The 23,851-nt window shown below is 45.9% G+C and overlaps 1 protein-coding gene across 6 annotated transcripts in view; it reads right to left on the reverse strand.

Moving 5' to 3' along the window:
- Positions 1-160: 160 nt before the first annotated feature.
- The window catches only part of gria4b (glutamate receptor, ionotropic, AMPA 4b), a 74,274-nt gene continuing 50,583 nt past the window's right edge, over positions 161-23,851 (reverse strand). For 4 of the 6 annotated variants that reach the window (XM_052047255.1, XM_052047254.1, XM_052047258.1 and 1 more), the window contains 10 exons: positions 22,974-23,141; positions 22,773-22,877; positions 20,760-20,870; positions 17,106-17,312; positions 15,787-16,160; positions 11,314-11,512; positions 6,870-7,117; positions 4,343-4,457; positions 2,136-2,273; positions 161-794 (listed from right to left, as the gene is read on the reverse strand). In XM_052047255.1, coding sequence (XP_051903215.1) covers positions 630-794; positions 2,136-2,273; positions 4,343-4,457; positions 6,870-7,117; positions 11,314-11,512; positions 15,787-16,160; positions 17,106-17,312; positions 20,760-20,870; positions 22,773-22,877; positions 22,974-23,141 — 1,830 coding nt within the window. In that variant the 3' untranslated portion in view covers positions 161-629. Of the gene's footprint in view, positions 795-2,135; positions 2,274-3,262; positions 3,378-4,342; positions 4,458-6,869; positions 7,118-11,313; positions 11,513-15,786; positions 16,161-17,105; positions 17,313-20,759; positions 20,871-22,772; positions 22,878-22,973; positions 23,142-23,851 lie in introns of all 6 variants that reach the window. The other 2 variants (XM_052047257.1, XM_052047259.1) reach the window with 2 other exon arrangements.

Genomic DNA, 23,851 nt, shown 5'->3' on the forward strand with positions numbered 1-23,851 from the left:
GAAAAAAAGTTCTATTCCCACCTCACAGTTTATCTTTTTGTCTTTAAACTCAACACAGTGATGATTTAAGGAGAATAGGGTGGACATTCATCTTTGAAATTGATCAATTAAAACGAGGCAGCTACCTTTTTGTCATGATTATTATTGCCGTTAGAAAAAGAAAAAAAAAACGTGGCGACTACACAATCCTTGTACATGGTTTAAAAAGCAAGCACGGTCATCTTATGTACATCTAACTCAATATACATATTTACTTATGTTCACAGTTTCCTATATTTTTTGTCAAGTTTTGTTTTATATATTTTATTTGTAGTACGATTACAAATCTGAAATCGGGTGTGACGTTCCCACCTGTTGATATCAAGAGTCTTTGGAACGTCTCCCTCTTGGAAAAACGATCCAAAAAGCAGTTTTCATTATCATAAATACTGATATTTCCACATGGCCCCCCCCTCCCCACCCCCGATTGCTTACTGGCCTCATTGGGAGTTCATCAGTGTTGCTGCTTGTTTGAAGCAAACACAAAAACCCGTGGACAGCGTTCCCGGCTGGTCATGAGGACACCCCCCCCCCCCCCCCGCTCGCCACCTGCTCCTGGAAATCTAAGGCACTTGAGAGGTTTTTGGCTTTCACGGGAGCTCCGAGGAGACTAGGGCGAGGCCTGAGCTCTGGCGGATTGGCGGCCCCGTGTGCACGGCCTTGGGGCAGTCCGGCGTCAGCACGCGGCCGTTCTCGCCCACGCTGCCCGTGATGGACAGTCGTGCCTTGTTCCTCATGGCTTCGGTAAACGTCAGCTGGGAAGAAGAAAAAACAAAAAAAGATTTGATATGTGTAGATTGGAGTTGAAAGAAACAATCAAAAGTAAATGAAAAGTAAAAATAAAAATCGGTTATTCTACATTTAAAAAAAATGCAATTTCCAAAGTACACTACTCGTTATTTTTAGATATCGACCTTCCGTTGCTGATAGTGTAGTGGTAGACACACCGGCCTTGTGTGCGGGCCTATAAACGCTTTCAATACTCTTTAGTTCTGAATAATGGAGGACTGTAATGACCATAATTAAGCAGTTAGGTTTTTTGGGGGGGCCATTATCGATATTGACCGACAGGGGGAAGCACACCTCCGCGAAAGCCGAACCACAAAGACCGACAGTCCTATGAAAAGGCCCCGAGAACAAAGCGATCTGAAATCTCAGCCATGTCGGTTAGAGACGATGAACACATTTCAAAGTAAAACTCCAATCTGCTTTCGGCAATGAATAAACAGTCTTCAGTTTTCAGAAATGAGAGGGTGTCTGGAACATTGGCAACATTGACATGTACGCATCATTGCACAGTTACAGACTGGGGAGGCAAAATTGGGAAGCTGACTTGGCGACAGTGAGGCTAATGAAGACGCTTTTCGGCTGCTCGATGGGGGACACAAAGACACACGCGGGACAAATAAACAGCAATTTAAAGAGTCTAACGTCCAATGAAAAGCACACGTCCAACCAATTTGTCACAATATAAACAAGGTTAAACTCAATGACATAACGAGTCCTTGCCTGTGACTTTGCTTAGATTTCCTATTAAAGTTTTTAAAGGAGACAATTTATTCACCCCACCCCCATTATTTTAAACAGTTCCCAGGTGCACAGACAAGTCAGACAAGAGTGGGGGGGGGGGGGGGGGGGGACATCACTATTAAGACCACTCGTCCACCTTTGTTTGACTCATGCGCAGAAATGTCTTCCAGTAAAAAGAAGACGTTTGTTCTAGTGCGCCCTCATCAGTCAATTCGTCTGGTAGGATATCATTAATATAATAAATGCTCAAACGAGATGCCACAGAAGCACACGGTGGACAAAGCCACTGGTCACCACAGGCACGTAGCGTAGCATAGCATAGCATAGCTAGCGCGGGGTCGGGTCGTGTACAGGCAGGTGTCACTTACAGTCGCCTTGAAAGGGAGCGAGTAGGGATCAAAAGAGGTGAGAGGGGATGGGGGCGTCTTCGACAAGAAAGCAGACTACGCATTATTTGTGGCGTAGCCGGCGAACGCCTCGCTAAATTGGGCTAAGTCTGGGACGCTGGGGCTTGGGGTGGAGGGGCTCGGGGCGGGACTGTCGGAGGGGAGCGACGGGAGGTCCACCTTCATTCTCTTGGCCTCGTTGCGGGACTTGTAGCAGAACTCGATGAGGGCCACCAGCATGGCCAGGCCCAGGCCCCCCACCAGGATGTAGAATACCCCTGCCACGTTGCTCAGGCTGAGGGCCTGCGATGACTTGTCCTTGTAGTGGGACCGACATGGGTCAGGTGGGGTGTAGAAGAAGAAGCACAGGTGTTAGCGTGGAAGAAGGGGGTGGGCGGTCACGTCATGCAAACACAAACGCGCACAGACATGAGAACGCTTCAACACGCTAACCTTAACTGCATGTAGCCATGCTAGCAAGAAACATTCACACATCCAGAAATCCAAAGATCTGGCATGTCAATTCCAGGTCCAGAATGTAAAATCCCCGTCACGGTTTGGTTTCAGCCATAAGTGCTGCTAATCAACCAAGAGGTATACAAGTTGACGGAAGCTAGCTCGTTAGCCTGCTGGCTCGCTTGCTAGCTAGCTAATTGTATTCAGGCCACCGTTTTAAAGCGACGAAACAAACATTATTACTGACATCTGCTTTTAGTGATTTGTTGTCAATGTCTATACAGATTGCGCCCCCCCCCCAGTGTTTAGATGTAACAACTTCTTACAGACTTTAGTCTTTTTGACAAATATTTTGTAGGCTACCTTTTTCGGTGTTTTATTCACTGCTTATTCCCACCTCTGCAATATTACCAGACTTCGCCCTTACCTCACCCCCCCTTCGCCCCTTCCCTCACCACTGCTCTTCTTGTCCACAGTCTTGTCACATCCCGCCTTCATTACTGCAACGCTCTAATGGATGATTCTCGCGGAATTGGCAGAATCAAAACCCTTGATCGGACCCCCCCATAATCTCAATACAATGTAGTGATTGTGTCACATATGTTTACACGTCAGTCAAGTTTCCATGCATGCCGAGCGGGGGTGAAAGTGTTTTTTAAGCTTCGCACATGCCCCCGCCGGTGGCATTCAGTCAGCTGTGCCATGCTTCATATCCATCATGCCCCGTCACGCTTCTCATTTTGAAAGTGCGTCGCGTCATCGTTAAAACAACTACGCCAGCGGTGGCCGCTGTGCGAGAGGGTAGACAAAGACGAGACACAAACATGTGGAGGCTCCCCCGCTGGACTGACCTTACTTCCCGAGTCCTTGGGTCCACACTCCCCTTTATCGTACCACCATTTGTTTTTCAGTTTGTCTAAGACGCCCGCTTCGCTCAGTTTCAATACGGCAAGGTTTACCGTCGTTCTTCAAATCAAAGGGTCGGGGGGAGGAGGGAGGGGAAATAACATAAATAACATCATAGGACATGTTATTTTATGTTATTCAATCAAAACGTTGGCCCCCCCACACCGCATGTTGAGGGGCGCCTCATGACGCTGCCGGGAAGGGGCCCCACTGGTGCTACATGTCTGCTATTGTGGCCAAGTAAGCAGGGGGGAGGGCTAACAGACATATACGTCTCGTTGTGGGGCCCCGGCCGCATCGCTTATCTGGAACGGGCGTACGCTGCTGGGACCCTTTTGGAATGCGACAACTGAGAAGGAAAAAAAACCAAAACGATTCGGCACGCTGAGCATTTGTAGGGTTAGTCAGAGGTGGGCAACAGATGGGCCAGGTTGATTTGTAGATGAGGTATTTAAAAAAAAAAAACGCTAAGTGACGGTAAAATATCTTAAAACGATGGTTAAGTCTTAAATTATGAATAGTGAATCTATTTAGAGTAGAAAATATGCCTGTGAGTACTGCTCTATTGTCTGTCCCCACGTGTTGCTGCACCTTTTGTGTTCACTTGAGCACGGCTCGTATTTGGGAGAACTGGAATGGCGGGTCACTCGTATCGCAAGGTACCACTGTACATTTTTCAAGTGCCGTTCAATTGTATTTAATTATCATTTAGTGCAATACAGATTTTACCTGCTGTTGTCATTTATAGCCATGATGCTAACACCCCAAAAAAATCAAACATGCAAACGTTTTAATGAAGCAATTCTATGGGAAATAATAGGTATTAAATTAAAGCTCGGTAGATTTGGCCCAACCCTGACGGTTAGGATGTAAATGCTCTGGCGGGCCAGGAATGACCTAAATGCTCTTGGTCTGCCCCCCCCACAAAAAAAAATCCAGTTGTGGTCCCGACAGATGCGCCCGTTTTGCAGCAACAACACATCACAAGAAAACATGTGAGCATGTGGCCCACGTGAGTGGCTAACCTTCTCGCCGCCGCCGCCGCTGCCACACTCTCCTTTGTCGTACCACCACTTGTTTTTCAATTTGTCCAAGAGGCCCTGCTCATTGAGCTTTAACACGGCCAGGTTAACGGCGCTTCTTCAGAACCATACAAGAGAAATTGGGTGAAAAGGGTGAGTGTGTACTCCCAAGTGGGCGGAGAGAGCGAGAGAGACAGAGAGAGAAAAAAAGGGAAGGGAGGAAAAGCAATAGAGAGCAAGACAATGGTGTGCAAATAATCCCGTTTTTGGACCAGAACACAACGGAAAGCCAAATCCCGCTTTAAAAAAAATGTTTTAAATTTGCGGAGTCAAAACGGATGCCACAACAGGAGATTTCTTTTGAAATATGAATGAAGGAAATGGAATAAATTCATTCTTGTCTGTTTCAGGTGGCGGCCATTTTGCCAAGCTGCTGTCGACTGAATATCGGCCATCCCGATCACCTTTTTTCTGGGTCTGAGCCGTGATCGGTTGTCATCGAACCTTTTGAGCAGCGGCTGTGATGTCATGAGGGGGCTTCGTGGGGTATCGAGCCACCGGACGCGGCATGTGCCACCGAGAAACAAACTACTGCCACCAACAGGATTGGAGGTGAAGAGTAATTGATGCCATGATGGCCATTTTTGCTATTGTGGATTTGGCTTAGCGTGCGTGTGCTCTGATCCAGTCAGTCACGGAGCCACAAAAGCCGTTGATGAAGTCGAAGCCTTGAACGACAACGCCGTCTGCTCACCGAGTCGCCGTTTTGATTTTGTCACATGGGGACAAGTGACTGGCAGAAGACGATAATCCCTTGAAATAACAAGATGGAACCTTGGAGAGGGACTACGGTGATCTGTCAGGGACTCTCTTCCCCCGCCCCAAGGCGAAAAAAAACAAGGCAGCAGCTGCTGCTGCACGCCACGAGAGGACTTTACAAAAGTTGGAAGAGGACGCAAACAATTACGCAGCTGACTGCCAATGAATGGGGACTGCGTTGCGGAGTGATTTCCACATCTGTAAATTCCTCGTGGCCTTTGGCAAGGAGGCGGGCGTTGGCGTTGGGAGTCAGGGCTTCGCCTCGGCGTGACACCCCAGAAAAAGTCCCCAAATCACTTTGGGTCAAAGAAATGACCAAACACCCAAGTATCCCAAATGTCTGCCATTTGCACGCGCCGATGAATTTAAAGAAGACATATTATGCAGTCGGTTGCAAAAACGTATCTTTTCAATCCTTTTGGTGAATTTAGTCGTATTTAACTTTTAAGTACATTTGCATGAGATCTTTTGACTGTTTTCAATATCAGATTCGGGTCGAAATGATTTATTTCAACCTATGTGCAATACAATTTCATTGAAATATGAAGTCGTTTCCCTCTCCATATTTTAGCAGTTAATGTTCGAATGGCACAAAGAGCTTCAACCCCCCCCCCCCCCCCCCTCCCCGGTAGAGTCCATTGGATACATAACACTTGTATTCAACTTTGCAGTATGAATACCACATTTAATCTTGAACTGTTTGTGTTTCAACATTTTTCTTTGGAGCTGATGAATGGATTTCAATGTGGTTCATCATAGTGTTTTTTTTTTCATGTGGTACTTTGTGTTAAAAAAAAAAAAACAAACAAATCTTGAGGACTGTACATTTTATCATCAGCACCTGTGGAGAGTATGATGTATTTTCAGTGCTTGATGTTGTTGTCGAGTTATATATAACTCATGATTGCAAACCGGGCCAAGAGTGATTCGAGCCAGTGCTGAACATCTTTGATCCTTTGTGTATTTTGACCACAGGCTGATAGCAACGTAATGGCTGCACAATATGTCTCTTTCAAAAGCTGTCACATGCTGAGTGACGCATGCCATGCAAACACGCAATTTACCTGAACGGGATCACCTGTGGAGAAAAGACCATTTCCCCCCCCTCATATAGTGGTTGGTGTTGTTTCTTGAGCGAGCTCTCACACGGAAAGTGTAGCAGTCCGTGCCGTAGACAATTACAATGCGGCTCGCCCTCTGGTCGAGTCGCAGTTCAAAGTCGTTTTTTTGTTGCAAAAAAATGTGTCTTTGGCGTCGCCGTTTCAATTGAGTCAACGACTTTGAACTGCGACTTGACCAGAGGGCGAGCCGCATTGTAATTGTCTACGAAAAAAAAATGTGTCGCAACAAATAAAAAGCTTAAAAATTAACTTTAGTCAGTGCTGCTGTTTTGGTTAGCAAGACGGTTCAAGCGTGCGACAGTCAAAACGTTGGTTTTAGTATTAGGAATACATATATTTTTTGAAGTCGTGTCATTAGTTCTCATTCGCTATTAATAATAAGCTTGGTCGGGACCACTATTGGAGGAAATACGGTAGATAAGATCACAATGAAAAAGCTGCATGCAGCAAACACAGATGTGACATTCACACACGCAAAAGGCCCCGCCCACCCAAACCAAAGCAGGAAGTGGTGAAAAAAAGGCGGCACACCAGGGAAGGTGGAATACCATAACAACACGTCGGCCATATTGTTACACTATTCCACCCACCTTAACTGTGAACCCTTGGGCGTGGCTACGCCATAGCCTTTGGAGTCCAGGTTCCCGCCCACTTTCATGGTGTCGCAGGGCTTGCGCTGCTCCGTGTACTCGTTCATGGTGGACTCCAGCAGGAAGGCGTACTTCCCCTTGGACTTGCGCACGCGCGCAACACCCTCCGCCGTGGTCTTGGTGAACACGGTGGGCTCGGCCGACTTCATGTAGCCCCACATCTTCTCGTAGACGGCGATCTTGGAGCGCTTTTGGAGATTCAAAGCAGAGGGAGTTCACGAGCAGGTGCCGGAAACACAGGTGAAACTTATACTGTATATATATAAATATATATAGTAAGGCGTTTTTCGCTGAAAAAAAAATATATAAATGACCATCTATAGTAAGGCGTTTTTGACGAAAAAAACAACCATGTATATAGTAAGGCGTTTTTGACGAAAAAAACGACCATGTATAGTAAGCTGTTTTTGATTAAAAAAAACGACCATGTATAGTAAGGCGTTTTTGACGAAAAAAACGACCATGTATAGTAAGGCGTTTCTGACAAAAAAAACGACCATGTATAGTAAGGTGTTTTTGACCAAAAAAAACGACCATGTATAGTAAGGCGTTTCTGACAAAAAAAACGACCATGTATAGTAAGGTGTTTTTGACGAAAAAAACGACCATGTATAGTAAGGCGTTTTTAGCCCGAAAAAAACGACATAGTATAGTAAGGCGTTTTAAGCCGAAAAAAACAACCATGTATAGTAAGGCGTTTTTAGCCCGAAAAAAACGACCATGTATAGTAAGGCGTTTTTGACGAAAAAAACGACCATGTATAGTAAGGCGTTTTTGACAAAAAAAACGACCATGTATAGTAAGGCGTTTTTGACAAAAAAAACGACCATGTATAGTAAGGTGTTTTTGACGAAAAAAACGACCATGTATAGTAAGGCGTTTTTAGCCCGAAAAAAACGACATAGTATAGTAAGGCGTTTTAAGCCGAAAAAAACAACCATGTATAGTAAGGCGTTTTTAGCCCGAAAAAAACGACCATGTATAGTAAGGCGTTTTTGACGAAAAAAACGACCATGTATAGTAAGGCGTTTTTGACGAAAAAAACGACCATGTATAGTAAGGCGTTTTTGACCAAAAAAACGACCATGTATAGTAAGGTGTTTTTGACGAAAAAAACGACCATGTATAGTAAGGCGTTTTTAGCCCGAAAAAAACGACATAGTATAGTAAGGCGTTTTAAGCCGAAAAAAACAACCATGTATAGTAAGGCGTTTTTAGCCCGAAAAAAACGACCATGTATAGTAAGGCGTTTTTGACGAAAAAAACGACCATGTATAGTAAGGCGTTTTTGACGAAAAAAACGACCATGTATAGTAAGGCGTTTTTGACGAAAAAAACGACCATGTATAGTAAGGCGTTTTTGACAAAAAAAACGACCATGTATAGTAAGGCGTTTTTGACCCGAAAAAAACGACCATGTATAGTAAGGCGTTTTTGACAAAAAAAAACACCATGTATAGTAAGGCGTTTTAAGCCCGAAAAAAACGACATAGTATAGTAAGGCGTTTTAAGCCGAAAAAAACGACCATGTATAGTAAGGCGTTTTTGACAAAAAAAACGACCATGTATAGTAAGGCGTTTTTGACAAAAAAAATGACCATGTATAGTAAGGCATTTTAAGCCCGAAAAAAACGACCATGTATAGTAAGGCGTTTTTAGCCCGAAAAAAACGACATAGTATAGTAAGGCGTTTTAAGCCGAAAAAAACGACCATGTACTGTATATAGTAAGGCGTTTTTTACGAAAAAAACGACCATGTATAGTAAGGCGTTTTTGACAAAAAAAACGACCATGTATAGTAAGGTGTTTTTGACCCGAAAAAAACGACCATGTATAGTAAGGCGTTTTTGACAAAAAAAACCACCATGTATAGTAAGGCGTTTTTGACAAAAAAAAACACCATGTATAGTAAGGCGTTTTAAGCCCGAAAAAAACTACATAGTATAGTAAGGCGTTTTAAGCCGAAAAAACGACCATGTATAGTAAGGCGTTTTTGACGAAAAAAACGACCATGTATAGTAAGGCGTTTTTAGCCCGAAAAAAACAACCATGTATAGTAAGGCGTTTTTGACGAAAAAAACGACATAGTATAGTAAGGCGTTTTTGACGAAAAAAACGACCATGTATAGTAAGGCGTTTTTGACCCGAAAAAAACGACCATGTATAGTAAGGCGTTTTTGACAAAAAAAAACGACCATGTATAGTCGTTCGTCAAAAAACGCCTTACTATACATGGTCGTTTTTTTCGGGTCAAAAACGCCTTACTATACATGGTCGTTTTTTTCGTCAAAAACGCCTTACTATACTATGTCGTTTTTTTCGTCAAAAACGCCTTACTAAACATGGTCTTTTTTTCGTCAAAAAAAGCCTTACTATACATGGTCGTTTTTTTCGGCTTAAAACGCCTTACTATACATGGTCGTTTTTTTTGTCAAAAACGCCTTACTATACATGGTCGTTTTTTTCGTTAAAAACTCCTTACAATACATGGTGGTTTTTTTCAGGCTAAAAACGCCTTACTATACTATGTTGTTTTTTTCGGGCTTAAAACGCCTTACTATACATGGTCGTTTTTTTTTGGTCAAAAACGCCTTACTATACATGGTCGTTTTTTTTCGTCAAAAACGCCTTACTATACATGGTCGTTTTTTTCGGCTTAAAACGCCTTACTATACATGGTCGTTTTTTTTGGTCAAAAACGCCTTACTATACATGGTCGTTTTTTTTCGTCAAAAACGCCTTACTATACATGGTCGTTTTTTTCGGGTCAAAAACGCCTTATTATACATGGTCGTTTTTTTTGTCAAAAACGCCTTACTATACATGGTCGTTTTTTTCGTTAAAAACTCCTTACAATACATGGTGGTTTTTTTCAGGCTAAAAACGCCTTACTATACTATGTTGTTTTTTTCGGGCTTAAAACGCCTTACTATACATGGTCGTTTTTTTTTGGTCAAAAACGCCTTACTATACATGGTCGTTTTTTTTCGTCAAAAACGCCTTACTATACATGGTCGTTTTTTTCGGCTTAAAACGCCTTACTATACATGGTCGTTTTTTTTGGTCAAAAACGCCTTACTATACATGGTCGTTTTTTTTCGTCAAAAACGCCTTACTATACATGGTCGTTTTTTTCGGGTCAAAAACGCCTTATTATACATGGTCGTTTTTTGTCGTCAAAAACGGCTTACTATACATGGTCGTTTTTTTCGGGCTAAAAACGCCTTACTATGCATGGTCGTTGTTTTTCGTCAAAAACGCCTTACATGGTCGTTTTTTTCGGGTCAAAAACGCCTTACTATACATGGTCGTTTTTTTCGTCAAAAATGCCTTACTATACATGGTTGTTTTTTTCGGGCTAAAAACGCCTTACTATACTATGTCGTTTTTTTCGTCAAAAACGCCTTACTAAACATGGTCGTTTTTTTCGTCAAAAAACGCCTTACTATACATGGTCGTTTTTTTTGTCAAAAACGCCTTACTATACATGGTCTTTTTTTTCGGGCCAAAAACACCTTACTATACATGGTCGGTTTTTTTGTCAAAAACGCCTTACTATACATGGTCGTTTTTTTCGTCAAAAACGCCTTACTATACATGGTCGTTTTTTTCGGGTCAAAAACGCCTTACTATACATGGTCGTTTTTTTCGTCAAAAACGCCTTACTATACATGCTCGTTTTTTTCGGGCTAAAAACGCCTTACTATACATGGTCGTTTTTTTTCGTCAAAAACGCCTTACTATACATGCTCGTTTTTTTGGTCAAAAACGCCTTACTATACATGGTCGTTTTTTTCGGCTTAAAACGCCTTACTATAACCACCACGCGTTTTTTGACGTTTTTTTCGTCAAAAACGCCTTTTATACATGGTCGTTTTTTTCGGGCTAAAAACGCCTTACTATACATGGTCGTTTTTTTGGGCAACAAACGTCTTACTATACATGGTTGGGGTTTTTTTCGGGCTAAAAACTCCTTACAAGACATGGTCGTTTTTTTCTGGCCAAAAACGCCTTACCATAGTCGTTTTATGGGCCTAAAAACGCCTTGCGATACATGGTCTTTTTTGGGGGCAAAAAATTCCTTCCTCTACATTGTCGTTTTTTTGGGCTAAAAATGCCTTGCATCAATGATACCCGAGAGAGGATTATACGTCAAGCTTTACCCAAGTCCAACCTTAACCCAACCGGCCTTAGTCACTGGAAAAAGATGGACGAGCCATGCCAAGCTCATCCATCGCAGTACAAAAAGGCCTTTGATTGCTTAAGACTGGATCAGAGGACGACAACAAAATCTTTAGCACCAAATAAAACACTTCCCCCGAGACAATATATAGTCAGAACATAAAGGGCTCAATCAGCACTCCCCAAGAAACAAGCAATTCACCCTGAAGAACTCCTTGGTGGAGCCCGAATCCAAAGTGCCATAGGCGATGTCGGTCTGCTTGGCGAGGTCCTCGGCGCTCTCGATGGGCGACACCATCCTCTCCACCGTGAGGAAGGCGGCCAGGTTGGCCGTGTAGGACGAGATGATGATGAGAGTGAAGAACCACCACACCCCGCCCACGATGCGACCGGATAACGACCTTGGTGGAGGGAGACCCAAGGGAGAGGGATCGATAAGCAACACCAAGACTTCTTGACTGTACTTAAGTCGATTCTTTGTCACATTTGCTCCCCACACATGAAGAGCTGAACCAAGGGGGCAGCATGAAAACGGAAATGTGGGCTGCCACCCCGAAAAGCCCCAACCTGGATAAGGGGGAGAACACGGCCAAGTAACTCGGGACCATTTGCATTCATTATCGGTGTTTAGGCTGCACAAACTAAGCGGTTTTATCCGATATGAAAGAGCTGCAAGACCCCCACCGGCGGCGCGACCCAGCTTGGCACACTCGGGGGGGAAGACAGATAGCAGGGCGGCGCGTGAGGAGAATCTTAAAGCATAAATGCTGCATTGAGGAGAACAAACAAGACCTCCCCTCGGTGCAAATCAAACAGCGGCGGATACAAAACCCCTACAGCCCCCCCCCCCCCCCCGCGCCCCTCCCACGTGTCGGCCGAGTGAGAGAGATATCCGCAGAGTCGTTTGCAGCACTTTTGCTCGGACCGCTCCCCGCAATGTGACTGATTGACTGACGCCATCTGGCCTGAAAACTGCGCTCCCGCGAGGCTCCGAAGCCGCTCGTTAATGTCTTGTGATCCGCAGACTTAGAGTCCTTTTAAATTTTTTTTTTTTTTAAACAAGCTCCTCCGCAGCCGAAAGCGCATCGCGAACCGACAACGCTCATGTTAACTTGAGCCCCGCATGACACCACTTGGCGCTCCACTCGCTCGGAAACGTTGGAAACGTTTGCGCGGCAGCGTGGGAAGACGACGGAAGCCCCGGTTGCTTCTTATTTGGAAGTGCTGACGTCGCAGCCTACCTAAGAAGTGTCATCGTTGCAAAACAAAACTCGGGACACCGATCCGTCGCATTCATGACGGCCATTTTGTCCCTTTTAAATACATTCCACTGTGATGGAAAGTGGATGCTTCGCGTTTTGGGTTATTTTTCAACAAGGGATACCAAAAACCTCGAGTCAGCTGCTCCATAACCGTCGGTCAACGGTGTCATTTCACCCACTGATTTTGAAAACGGATATCCGTACTCTGTACTTTGTCCAAATCAGAAGATTATTATTTTTTTTTTCTCGTATGACAACCTGTTGTATAAAAGATGAAGCTGAAGTCAAACCGCCTTCGAGCTCTTGATTGACGGATTGAGATCTTGGGGACTCAAAACAGGGACGGCAGCGAGATGGAGGAACACGGCCCAGGGTGGATTAACGACAACGACATCCATCCGTGGCCTCATTTCAAAGCAAAAAAAGTGGAAAGTGACTCCACTCTGAGGCTGATCGGTCTTCTTTTCACCACTTGCCTCATCCAAATGAAGTCTTTTTGGTGGAACAACAAAAAAAAACCCACAAACTGCGGCGGGTGTTGCTTGACTTAACTGCAGCTAGCGGGGAAGCTTTATTTTTGGAAGACAGAGACGCCTTGCGTAATCACGGTTAGCCATGTTCGGCATTTAGCTAAATATAACTTTGGCGCCATTTTGTCGGACGCTACATTGCGGTGAGTTGAGTAGTTTCTTTTCCACCCCAAAAATCGTGTTTTGCTGCCATCTTGTGGCAATCCTTTAGAAATTGTGAATGTTTGGTCAAAAAATAAAACTAATATCAAGGTAAAAATTAGCTGCAGAGTGATTCAATGCCTCGTGAAACTCAAAATGACTTCAGGCTATCACGTTGTAACCGCTTTCAGTGATCGTTTGGGCGACAAATGTGGATATTTCTGAGAGTCTAACCATGCTGTCTTAGCCCGCTAAGTAAGAAAGACAACAAAACAAAAACAAAAAACGAAAAAAACGTTACAGTGCGGCATTAAAATTAAGCTCAAGGTTTCTTTGCTACATTGCTACATTTGAGCTCATTCTTTGCCATTGTGATGTACTTCTCGTCAGAAAAAGCCGCTCATTCCAAAACGCCGTCAGACGAGCAAACAAAACGCGTTGTTGCGTGAACAATTCATTCCGCGCTCGACTTGAATTAAAAATGACGCGAGGTGTGATGCTACTTTACATGTTTCAAAATGGCGGCGGTGAAGCGACAACAGCATCGAGGACTTAAATAAATGAGCAGGTGCTTGTTTGGCCCCGAGGTGACGCCCGGGGTGGGGGTGGGGGGGTTGCACTTGACTTATTCCGATCTAGTTTTGCGGCCTAAACGGCGAAATCTGAGCCTTTTTCAACAATGAAGACAAAAAAATAAATAATCTCGCCGCAGCCGCTTGATTAAAAACATTCCAACTGGCATACGACCCCCCCCCCCCCGACTCGGAATTGCCTCTCGGCTTGAAAGCTATCGACGACGACGACTCGCGGCTCGTCGCTACACCGGCAGCTCGCGCGACAAAAAATACTCGAGTACTGCTGATGAGAGCGAGAAAAAAAAAAAAAAAAAGAACAGCTGTGCGGCGTTGCGGCTGGATGGGAAGAGCGAACTGGCGGCGGGGCTGGGGAATAATGGCAAGCTGAAAAGATGAGCGGAATGCTTGACAGCTTCTGTTTTGGCCAAGTGGAAACTGGCAAAATAATTGGTTGTAATCGACTCCGCGTGGCATAAAATTGCGGGTTTTCTTCTGAGACTTTTTTTGGATTCGCCGCCTCTAAAGGGGTTGAGGTCTATTCGCTTTATCCTAAACGGCTGGAATTCTCGGTCAGGTTTTTACGGCTACACTTACGTCTTATATTTCAAATCTACTGTGTTTTTTTTTCCTCTCGCAACAGGAAAAAAAACAAATCCTAAAACCTCCATGACACATGCACACGCAGACGCCTCGGTAATTGCACGCACAAAAACGCCGGCGGACCCGTTAAAAACATCAACATCCCCGTCAATGAAAGCGGCTATTGTGCGGAGCGTTTTATTTAATCTCCCTTTTTAGGTCTTGATTCCGCGGAGACATTACCACCGGAGACGGGGATATTAATCACCAAATTCATTAATATGGGCTGCCTTGAGGCAGTGGAAGAACGCCATTAACTCTTATTAAGAAGGAGGAGGAAAGGGAGAGATGACAGACTATTTCGAAATCCCTAAATTAAAAAAAAAAACAATTAATCAGGAGCGAGTTTCTCTGCCCGTGACTTGGCAGCTCGGCTGGGTCGGAAGATCGCTGATTTTCAAACCCTGGCACCGAACGAAAGGTGATCGCGATGTTAACAACATAAGAGGGGCCGGTGTGTCCGCTGCATGCGCCACATGCGCGGATCCCGATAAAGCGTTTCAAGAGCTGCCTCCGTGAGTGAAAATGTTTCGTTCTCTCTTCACCGATTTTCAAACCCTGGCACCGAACGAAACGTGATCGTGATGTTAACAACACAAGAAGGGCCGGTGTGTCCGCTCCATGCGCCACATGAGTGGATCCCGATAAAGCGTTTCAAGAGCTGCCTCCGTGAGTGAAAATGTTTCATTCTCTCTTCGCCGATTTTCAAACCCTGGCACCGAACGAAACGTGATCGTGATGTTAGCAACAAAAGAGGGGCCGGTGTGTCCGCTGCATGCGCCACATGCGGGGATCCTGATAAAGCGTTTGAAGAGCTGCCTCCGTGAGTGAAAATGTTTCATTCTCTCTTTGCCGATTTTCAAACCCTGGCACCGAACGAAACGTGATCGTGATGTTAACAACACAAGAGGAGCCGGTGTGTCTGCTACATGCGCCACATGCGCGGATCCCTATAAAGCGTTTGAAGAGCTGCCTCCGTGAGTGAAAATGTTTGATTCTCTTTTCGCCGATTTTCAAACCCTGGCACCGAACGAAACGTGATCGTGATGTTAACAACAAAAGAGGGGCCGGTGTGCCCGCTGCATGCGCCACATGCGCGGATCCCGATAAAGCGTTTCAAGAGCTGCCTCCGTGAGTGAAAATGTTTGATTCTCTCTTCGCCGATTTTCAAACCCTGGCACCAAACGAAACGTGATCGTGATGTTAACAACACAAGGGGGGGCCGGTGTGTCTGCTGCATGCACCACATGCGCGAATCCCGATAAAGCGTTTCAAGAGCTGCCTCCATGAGTGAAAATGTTTGATTCTTTTTTTGCCGATTTTCAAATCCTGGCACCGAACGAAACGTGATTGTAATGTTAACAACATAAGAGGGGCCGGTGTGTCCGCTGCATGCGCCACATGCGGGGATCCCGATAAAGCGTTTCAAGAGCTGCCTCCGTGAGTGAAAATGTTTGATTCTCTCTCCGTGGCTCATTTGAACTGGCATAACATTTTATGGCAAGTCGAGTCAGCGGAACGCGCTCACCTGGGCGAGATGTCGCAGCCCTGTTGCATGAAGGCGCCCAGGGAGAACCAGAGCGAGTTGAAGATGCCAAACTCATTGGGGGGCTGGTCGCTGGGCGGACCGTCGGTGCCCTCTTCGGGCTCCTCGGTGTGCCACTCGTACGGGCTGAAGCGGCTGACCAGGAAGAGCACCACGCTCACGCCGATGTAGGCGAACACGATGCACATCCAGATCTCGTAGGCCAACGGGTCCAGGAAGGAGAACACGCCCGGTTTGGATTTTTGGGGCTTTTTGATCATGATGGAAATGCCCAGAGACATGAAGGGCTTGGAGAAGTCGATCACCTCCTCCCGGACCAACGTGATAGTCAAAGGGGCCACAGCGATTTCCGCTTTCTGCGCAGGCGGGAAGGAAACGGGATTGGTCAGAAAATCACCCCCCATCAATTTAACCGGTGCAATTTTTTTTAGCCTGAAGACATTTGAGAGGATTTGTCGTCGTCTTACCTTTGCGTGAGCAACAATTGGGGAGTTTTAATTGCATCCCGTGCTATGGATGAGCTTGAATTAAAGACGACTTAACCGGACATGTTGGGTTGGACCGTGGCCGTTAAAGTCCAAATAAATCTCCTCCTCGCTACACTTCCAACTCGATTACACTCGGACCTTCCCGTAATTGCGGCCGGCGCCTTGAATCACCGAAACTCATTTGCATGAGTGTGTGTGTGGGGGGGCTCAAATGCACACAAAATGGCCAAGCGTGAGCGAACGTGGGCGGGGAAGGGGGCAGGAATTGAACGATGGCGCGACGCGCCGCTTAATTTTGCATGAGCTCTGATGGAAACTCAAAGCGCTTCATTACCGAAAGACATCGAGAGAGTGATGGATTAACGCAATTAGTCCAAAGGCGGCGGAACAAACATTGATTTCACTTTGTTCCTTATTTAAGCAAAAAGCTTTAAGAGCGAGGACGGGAGTCAACATCAAATACGGTGGGAACCAGTGAATCGCCGCGACGAGAGCCGTATCTCCTTTTTCATTTTATCGACTGTAGTTATGTACAGCTGAAACTGTATTCACCCGCCCAACGGACCCCCGAATTTAACGTAAAATTAGTGTCCGGTCGACTCAAAACGTCACTTTGTACACTAGCTTTCAAAAGTCTGTTTGTTCCGCAATTGGAATCAATCGTTACCATCAGCGGATTTCGAGTAGACTAGAGCAGGCTAAAAAGTGTGTCAACGTGGCGGCCATGTTGGCAGGGGCAACTTTCCCATTAATAGCATCGCATGGACATACCGAGGCTATTATCGTGCAAAGTAATAAAAGATTCCGCCTCACCCCGTACACCAGCTCCCCGACCATGCCGTTCCAGATCTTGGTCTCTGGGTCCCGGGCACCGTACTTGCCGTCGGGCACGATGGAGATCTTGTACTTGATGCCGATGTGCTTGGCGATCTCGGAGGCCAGGTCCACGCAGTAGCCTTCGTACTGGTCGTTGCCCTCGTACATCTCCCAATTCTTCTTGAGCATCACATAGGGACCCTCCTACACAAGGGTGGGGGTGGGGGGTGGGGGGGACCACAACCAATGAAGCGCACCGTCAGACGGACAGACGTACGGATGGGTGTCACACGGCAGCAAACGACAGAATGGCACAAATGGGAGACGACATCCTTTTGAGTGTTGAACAAGTACAACTTTATTTTGCAAAAGAGCCGTCAAGAACATTTAGGTGATGGTAAGCAGTGTCGGGGGGGAGGGTGTGGAATAAAATGTCGCCGTAGATGTTGTAGCGATCACGTCAATGGACCGTGGACCGGTACTGGACCGGTGACCGGTGGTTGGGGACCCCTGATTAACATATCTGTACTAGCATGTTCGCTTTTTTCTGTCACATGACCACTCCAACCACTACGGGGGGACATGTTTCAAATGCGCGCGACGTTGTCGGACACCAGACGGGTTTATTTAAAGCTGCGCATCAAGCAAACAATTCCCCGAAATGAACACCGACACAAAATGCGATTCGGCTTTAAATCTTAACGTCTTTATACCTTCACGTCCTGCTGGGAGATGCACTTTCTCCCCCCCCCCCCCCAGGTGAGATACAACAAAAAGAAAAAGCCCCGCACGAGTAATCCTTCCAATGGCCTCATGCTGCATATGTGCAGCACATTCTGGGGGTTTTGGGGCGGGGGGGGGGGGGGGAGTCATCAAAATGGTAATGTGGATGAATGATACACAGAATCAAAGAGACGGCAGGGAGGGAAGCATGACTAAGCGGAAATCGGAGGTAAAGCTGATGGCAAATTAAAAAAAAAAAAAAAAAAAAAAAGAGCTGCCGTCAGACGGAGTGACTGCAGACAAACACGAGTCAGACTTTCAGGGAGGGAGGATTGGGAAGAGGTGAAGGTTCTCGATTCAAAAGTTGCTTTGTGACCGTGTCTCGCCAAACTAATTACTTTTGTCATACAAGGCGGCTGTCTACCCTCGTCGAAGAAAAAAAAAAAAGGGAAGTTTTTCAATTTCAGGGTACTTTCAAGAGCCTAGACGGCGCCGTTATCCGAACTCGCTTTATGATTTACAAACGTCGCCTTATGTATGCGGGAGAACAATCTCATGGTGATCGGCAAAACGCTGGAAGACAAACAGAGAATCCGTTTGATTTCACGGGGAGGAGGGGGGGGGGGGGATTTCAAGACAAAGACCACAAAAAAAAAATGCAAAGACCGCTTTCGTTGCAGAGATTCTTCCCCGCGCCGCTCATAATCGCCTTAAATGAATCACGGCTCTGTGTTTTTTCCCTCTTCCTGTTTTCCGTTTGGTACAATGGCAAAGAATTCACCGCGCGATGACTGAAGATTTGATTTTAAGCCGATCGCTAGCCGTCCTTCGAGTAACATGTCGCATGCGCACGTTTGTCAGGGCAGTATGGAGCAGAGTTAACGTCTGCCTTTGCGTGGACGTAGCCCAAGATATCAACCGCTGCCTTCAAATGGAGGCTTCATTGTAAATTTTTTGCCTTCATTTAAAAACTCAAATTGCGACCCGGTAGTCCAGTGCTTATCACGTCGGCTTCACAGTGCAGAGGTACCAGGTTCGATTCCAGCTCCGGCCTCCCTGTGTGGAGTTTGCATTTTCTCCCCGGGCCTGTGTGGGTTTTCTCCGGGTGCTCCGGTTTCCTCCCACATTCCAAAAATATGCATGGCAGGCTGATTGAACGCTCTAAATTGTCCCTAGGTGTGAGTGTGAGTGCGAATGGTTGTTCGTCTCTGTGTGCCCTGCGATTGGCTGGCAACCGATTCAGGGTGTCCTCAATCGGTTGCGGGTGTCCCCCGCCTACTGCCCGAAGACAGCTGGAATAGGCTCCAGCACCCCCGCGACCCTAGTGAGGATCAAGCGGTTAGGAAGATGAATGAATGAATGTGGGGTCTGTCGACGTTAGCGTGAAGCTAACGGACGGGCTACGTAGACAACTTGACACGAGTGAACTCATTCAAACGGGAAGCGAGCGAGACGCATACATGCGATCAGGGCACCGTGTCATCCATCATGAGCGGCAACGTAACCGAGCATTACAGCAAAACAGGAAATCACAAAATCACAGTCCACTCGGCGGAGAGGTTCCGCGCGAAAAAAAACCCAACAAAAAAATCCCAAATCGAAGGATGTTGCGATCACAACACGTAGCGTGAAATGCGTGACACACAAGGACAAAGAGAACGGCGTGTTTATCCTCTTTTCCTCCCGTTTGCATTTCATTCTCCTCTCAAGCGGCTCCGATTCCTTTCTAAACGGGGGGGGGGGCGTCCATTTACACAGCCGCTGTGTCGTTAGGGCTTGTCTTCTCGTGTCTTATGCCGCTTGCTGTCCAGCTGGGGGGAGCTCAGTTTCTTAAAATGGACTTCCTCACCGGGGGCTGAAAAGAGGGGAGGATTGTGCTGAGCTGTTGACCCCCAAAATCTCCACGCCCGCGCTTCCCGCTCGGCCGTTACGTTTACACCCCAGCCGCCGTGCAAAAAAGCCTGGCCGGCTTTTCCAACCGCACTGCAAACACCGAGTTGAAATTATATTAATATTGATTTGAAACAAAGTCGGGGGGTTATTTTTTATTGTTGGCTCTTTTTTTTCCCCTTCACATTTTTACAATGAACAGTGCCAACGCTCTTAGTGTAGTACCACACTTTGCCACATCACCGGGGGCAGCACTGAGGTCTACTGGAGAAGACGCATCGCCATTAAGAGCAAGAACAAGTGCGAGAGAGGCTCTCCTGTATGCTCCGTTTTTGATTGTGCCGCCGCTTAAAGGATTAGAATTACATTCTATGTTAGCATTGAGCTAACAGAATGTTTGTCATTATTTGGTTTGGTTGAACTTTTTTGGTGCATTAAATATACAAGGTTGAATTTTGTTGTGTCACGAGTCCGTTTTATAGCAAGTTTTCAACCGGGCGTGACAAAATGGCTCTTTTTTTATCAGTTTAAGTTGTGTTTATAGCATTTGTTGGACAATGACGGCAAAAAGTACAATGAGTAACCCATTTGAGTTGATTCGGGCATTCGGGGGGGGCTAAAAGGAAGAGCAAGTCCGTCCGGGCTCAAAATAAATAAATAAAAAGACTTGTTACTGTGGTTATTGAGTTGTTTTTCATTTTTAAAGGTGGCGGGGGGGGGGGGGGGGGGGGACATTTCTTCTCAATAGTGACAAATGCGCAATCGTATTACAAAGACACAAACAGCGTGTGGCGAAATTTCAAGCTCATGTCGGTTGTTTCCGTGTAAATACCGAGTGTGCATTACCAAGAATGAGCGACGCGACAGAATCGCAGCTGGCATCATAATTAACCACCCGTGTCGGGTCCCCTGCAGTTCCTTCAGGTTTTATTAAGATCGGTGCCGTTTTGGCAGCAGCTTGTGATTTCGAAAGACTCTTGGCGGTACAAGTCGTCGATTCTCCTACAAGTGGCGCATGCAGACGGGCTGTTGTCTTACCATAATGGTGGTAACCACCACGGTGCGGTTTTCCATGCCAGACGTGTCGTTGGGGAGGAGCGGCGAGTCCTGGATCAGCACCAGTTTGTCGGCGTCGTTCCAGTAGCCGATCTGGAGGGAAGGCGCATTCGAAGATTACACCGGCGAAGGCTAATAATTCTCGTGCGCATCTACACTAGTTGTCTTGATTGACACAACAGCACAGATGACCGACTGTTTATTCCAAGTCGGGCATAAATACTTTAAGCGAGGCATTTATTTAAGAAAGGGTTTTAATTTGAAGCTGGGTGTTTATTTGAAGACAGACTTTTGCAGAAAGGCATTTATTTGAAGCATGGCTTAATTTGAAATGAGGTTTATTTTAAGTAAGGCATGAAAGTGAGACTTTTTTAAATAGGGGTGAAGTAAGGTATTTATTTTTAGTGAGATGTTTTCAAAGTAAAGCTTTAACTCCAAGTAAGGTGTTTATTTAAAAAAGAGAACGATATCGACAGAAAGGCGTTTATGGTAGTTTCAGTGAGACACTTATCTGAAATAAGGTATTTATTTTCAGTCAATTGTTCATTTGCTGTCAAGTGTTTGAATGGCAGTGTTGATATTAAGCACGTTAGGGGTGTTTATTTGACGTCGGACATTCGTTTGGAGTAAGGCCTTTATTTCAAGTACGGTGTTTATTCGGGGTATTTAAAAGGGAGGATCTTTTTTGGTAGCTCTTTGTTTACTTCAATTTTGCTACATGAAGCAATGGTAGAATATGGCCTTACTTGAAGTATGTGAAGTGAATTGTTTATTTGAGGCAAGGCATTTATTTGGAGTGTGCTAATGATCTTCTTGAAATAAAGTGTTGGTTTAAAGTAAGCCATTTATTTGATATTAGACATTTATGGAAGAAAGACGTTTATTTGAAGTCAGGTATTGTTTTAATTTGAATGAAAACACCTATTGATACAGGGCAGTTCCTCAAAGTAAGATGTTTACTTGAGGGGAGTTGTAGGCTAGTACTAACGCCTCAAGATGGGTGGAGCCAGACACAAAACTGTTCGATTACGGCAATGGAATGTCTGATGGATGCTCGCTCAACATGCAAAGATGGCAAAATGGCGACAGCTGTTCGCTTTTTATTGGCGGGCTAAAAGATGGCGTCCATTTCAGGTCTCTCTGTTAAAGCCACGCATAGAATGCAAAAAAATCCACTCGTTTGGAGCATGAGTCCAATTTAAACGTTTTGGAGTCTCTTCGGACGTCATTAGCCAAAACGAGCATCTGTTTCACGGATGGAAGACGCCCGGACAAAGAGTGCAAAGGCCTGCGACTGCCCGCCACCTCCAGCGTGGATGATTGAGGAACACGCCAAAAAGGGGGAGGGAGACCAACACGTACACACTGTGCGTGTCCTAACGGGACCTTCCCTGCGTGAGGGAAGACGGGCCAAAGCGGCGCTTGATTGATGGCAGTTCCACCCGCCTCCCCCAACCACTTCCATCGCACCCTGTTTCACCGCATGAGCTCACCATCGCGCTCCCTCGTTTGACTATTTCCCCCCCCCCCCCCAAATGCCATTCTCACTTCTCGCGCCCGTTCATCCTCTCCTACTCAAAGAAAAAAAATGGCCTACGGCTCATTTGGAAGGAAGGCGTTAGTTTGAAATCGGCCGTTTATTCGAAGCGAGGTATTTATTTGTCATCGGCATCAAGTCAAATGTTTAAAGGGATCATCCGGTGGGGGATGGTCCATTTCACACTAGCAATCTCAATTTTGTTTTGATTTTGAATAAGAAAATTCTATTGGCTTGCAAAAGAGCGGGAAATGAGCAGGCCGAAATCCGATTGAAAGCGATTCGATTTGAGCTAAGGCGTGTGGATTTGTCGCGAGGTGTCGCTACGTCTTGTAAATTCGCCTCAGCGGCGAGTCGGCAAGTGTTTCGGGAGGTTAGGCGAGAAACACGGCGAGTGAGTAAAAGATGGCGGATGCGATGTCGGAATTGAAGCAAGCGTGCGTGGCGTGATGCTTTACCCGTCTGGGTCCATTATTCTTCAGCTCAAAAACGTCCATTGTGTAGTTGACCCTGCGGCCATAGTGGTCGAACTGGACATTACCTGTTAATCCCTGCAGCCGCACCTGAAGGGAAATTAATTCACGTGGTTGAATTATTTCCTATTGTGGGGGGTGGGGGGAGGGTTATTATTTCCAAATGAGAACAACTTGGAAGTCAACCTGTTTGAGAGTACGCTCCATGTCGATTCCCTGGTTCCACGGGGCGGCGGGGTTGGCCAGGCAGTCGCCGGCGTTCCCCCGTCGGGAAATGTCCACTTTCTGCCTGCGCAGGTTCCTGAAGGCCTCGGCCATCACCATCACTCCGTCGTACGTCAACGCCGAAGTGTACTGGAAGTCAAGTCAATTCAAGTCAACAGTATTTATAGAGCACTTTCGAACAGCCATCGCTGCATACAAAGTGCTGTACATGGAGCGATTTAACATACACAATAAACAGTAAGACGAATCGGTAATAAAGGCGGTCGAAAGCACCAAGCAGTAAAATCAAGAACAAATCTAAGTCATGCTGAGTCGAACGCCAAAGAATACAGGTACGAAGGACACGGGCTTCGGGTTAGCCATTTGGGGAGCGACTCCAACTGAGTTTTTGTTCTTTAGCCAACAGAAATAGTTGAGGGAACGAACTAGCGTGCCGCCGAGACAGGAAGCCACAAACTACAAAATAAGACAAAAATAAAAAACAAGCGCCTCAAATTCCCGCTGATGCAAAGGGCATTTGAATTTTTTGGGGGGCTGTGATGCCACTTTGCAAGTGTAAATGAGTTGATTACCTCGAAAGCAACAGAAAGCAACAAATCAGCCTCCCCTTATTTATCCTTGACCCGAAGGCAGTGTGTCTATTTGAGTTTACCGCTCTTATAAGCCATCCATTACTACCCGACTAATTGAGGGGGACTGAGGAAACGGTGCAAAGATGAAGAGTGAGTGTTTAACCCAAACGGGGGGTGTGGGGGGGCTCGGCTTTAATCATCCCGACTAGCGGGAGTTCATCAGCTTGGCTTTCGGCTGGCGTTGACTCTTTTTCCATTAGCCCGCAG

The sequence above is a fragment of the Hippocampus zosterae genome, chromosome 16, assembly GCF_025434085.1.
Source record: "Hippocampus zosterae strain Florida chromosome 16, ASM2543408v3, whole genome shotgun sequence".
Taxonomy (NCBI): Eukaryota; Metazoa; Chordata; class Actinopteri; order Syngnathiformes; family Syngnathidae; genus Hippocampus; species Hippocampus zosterae.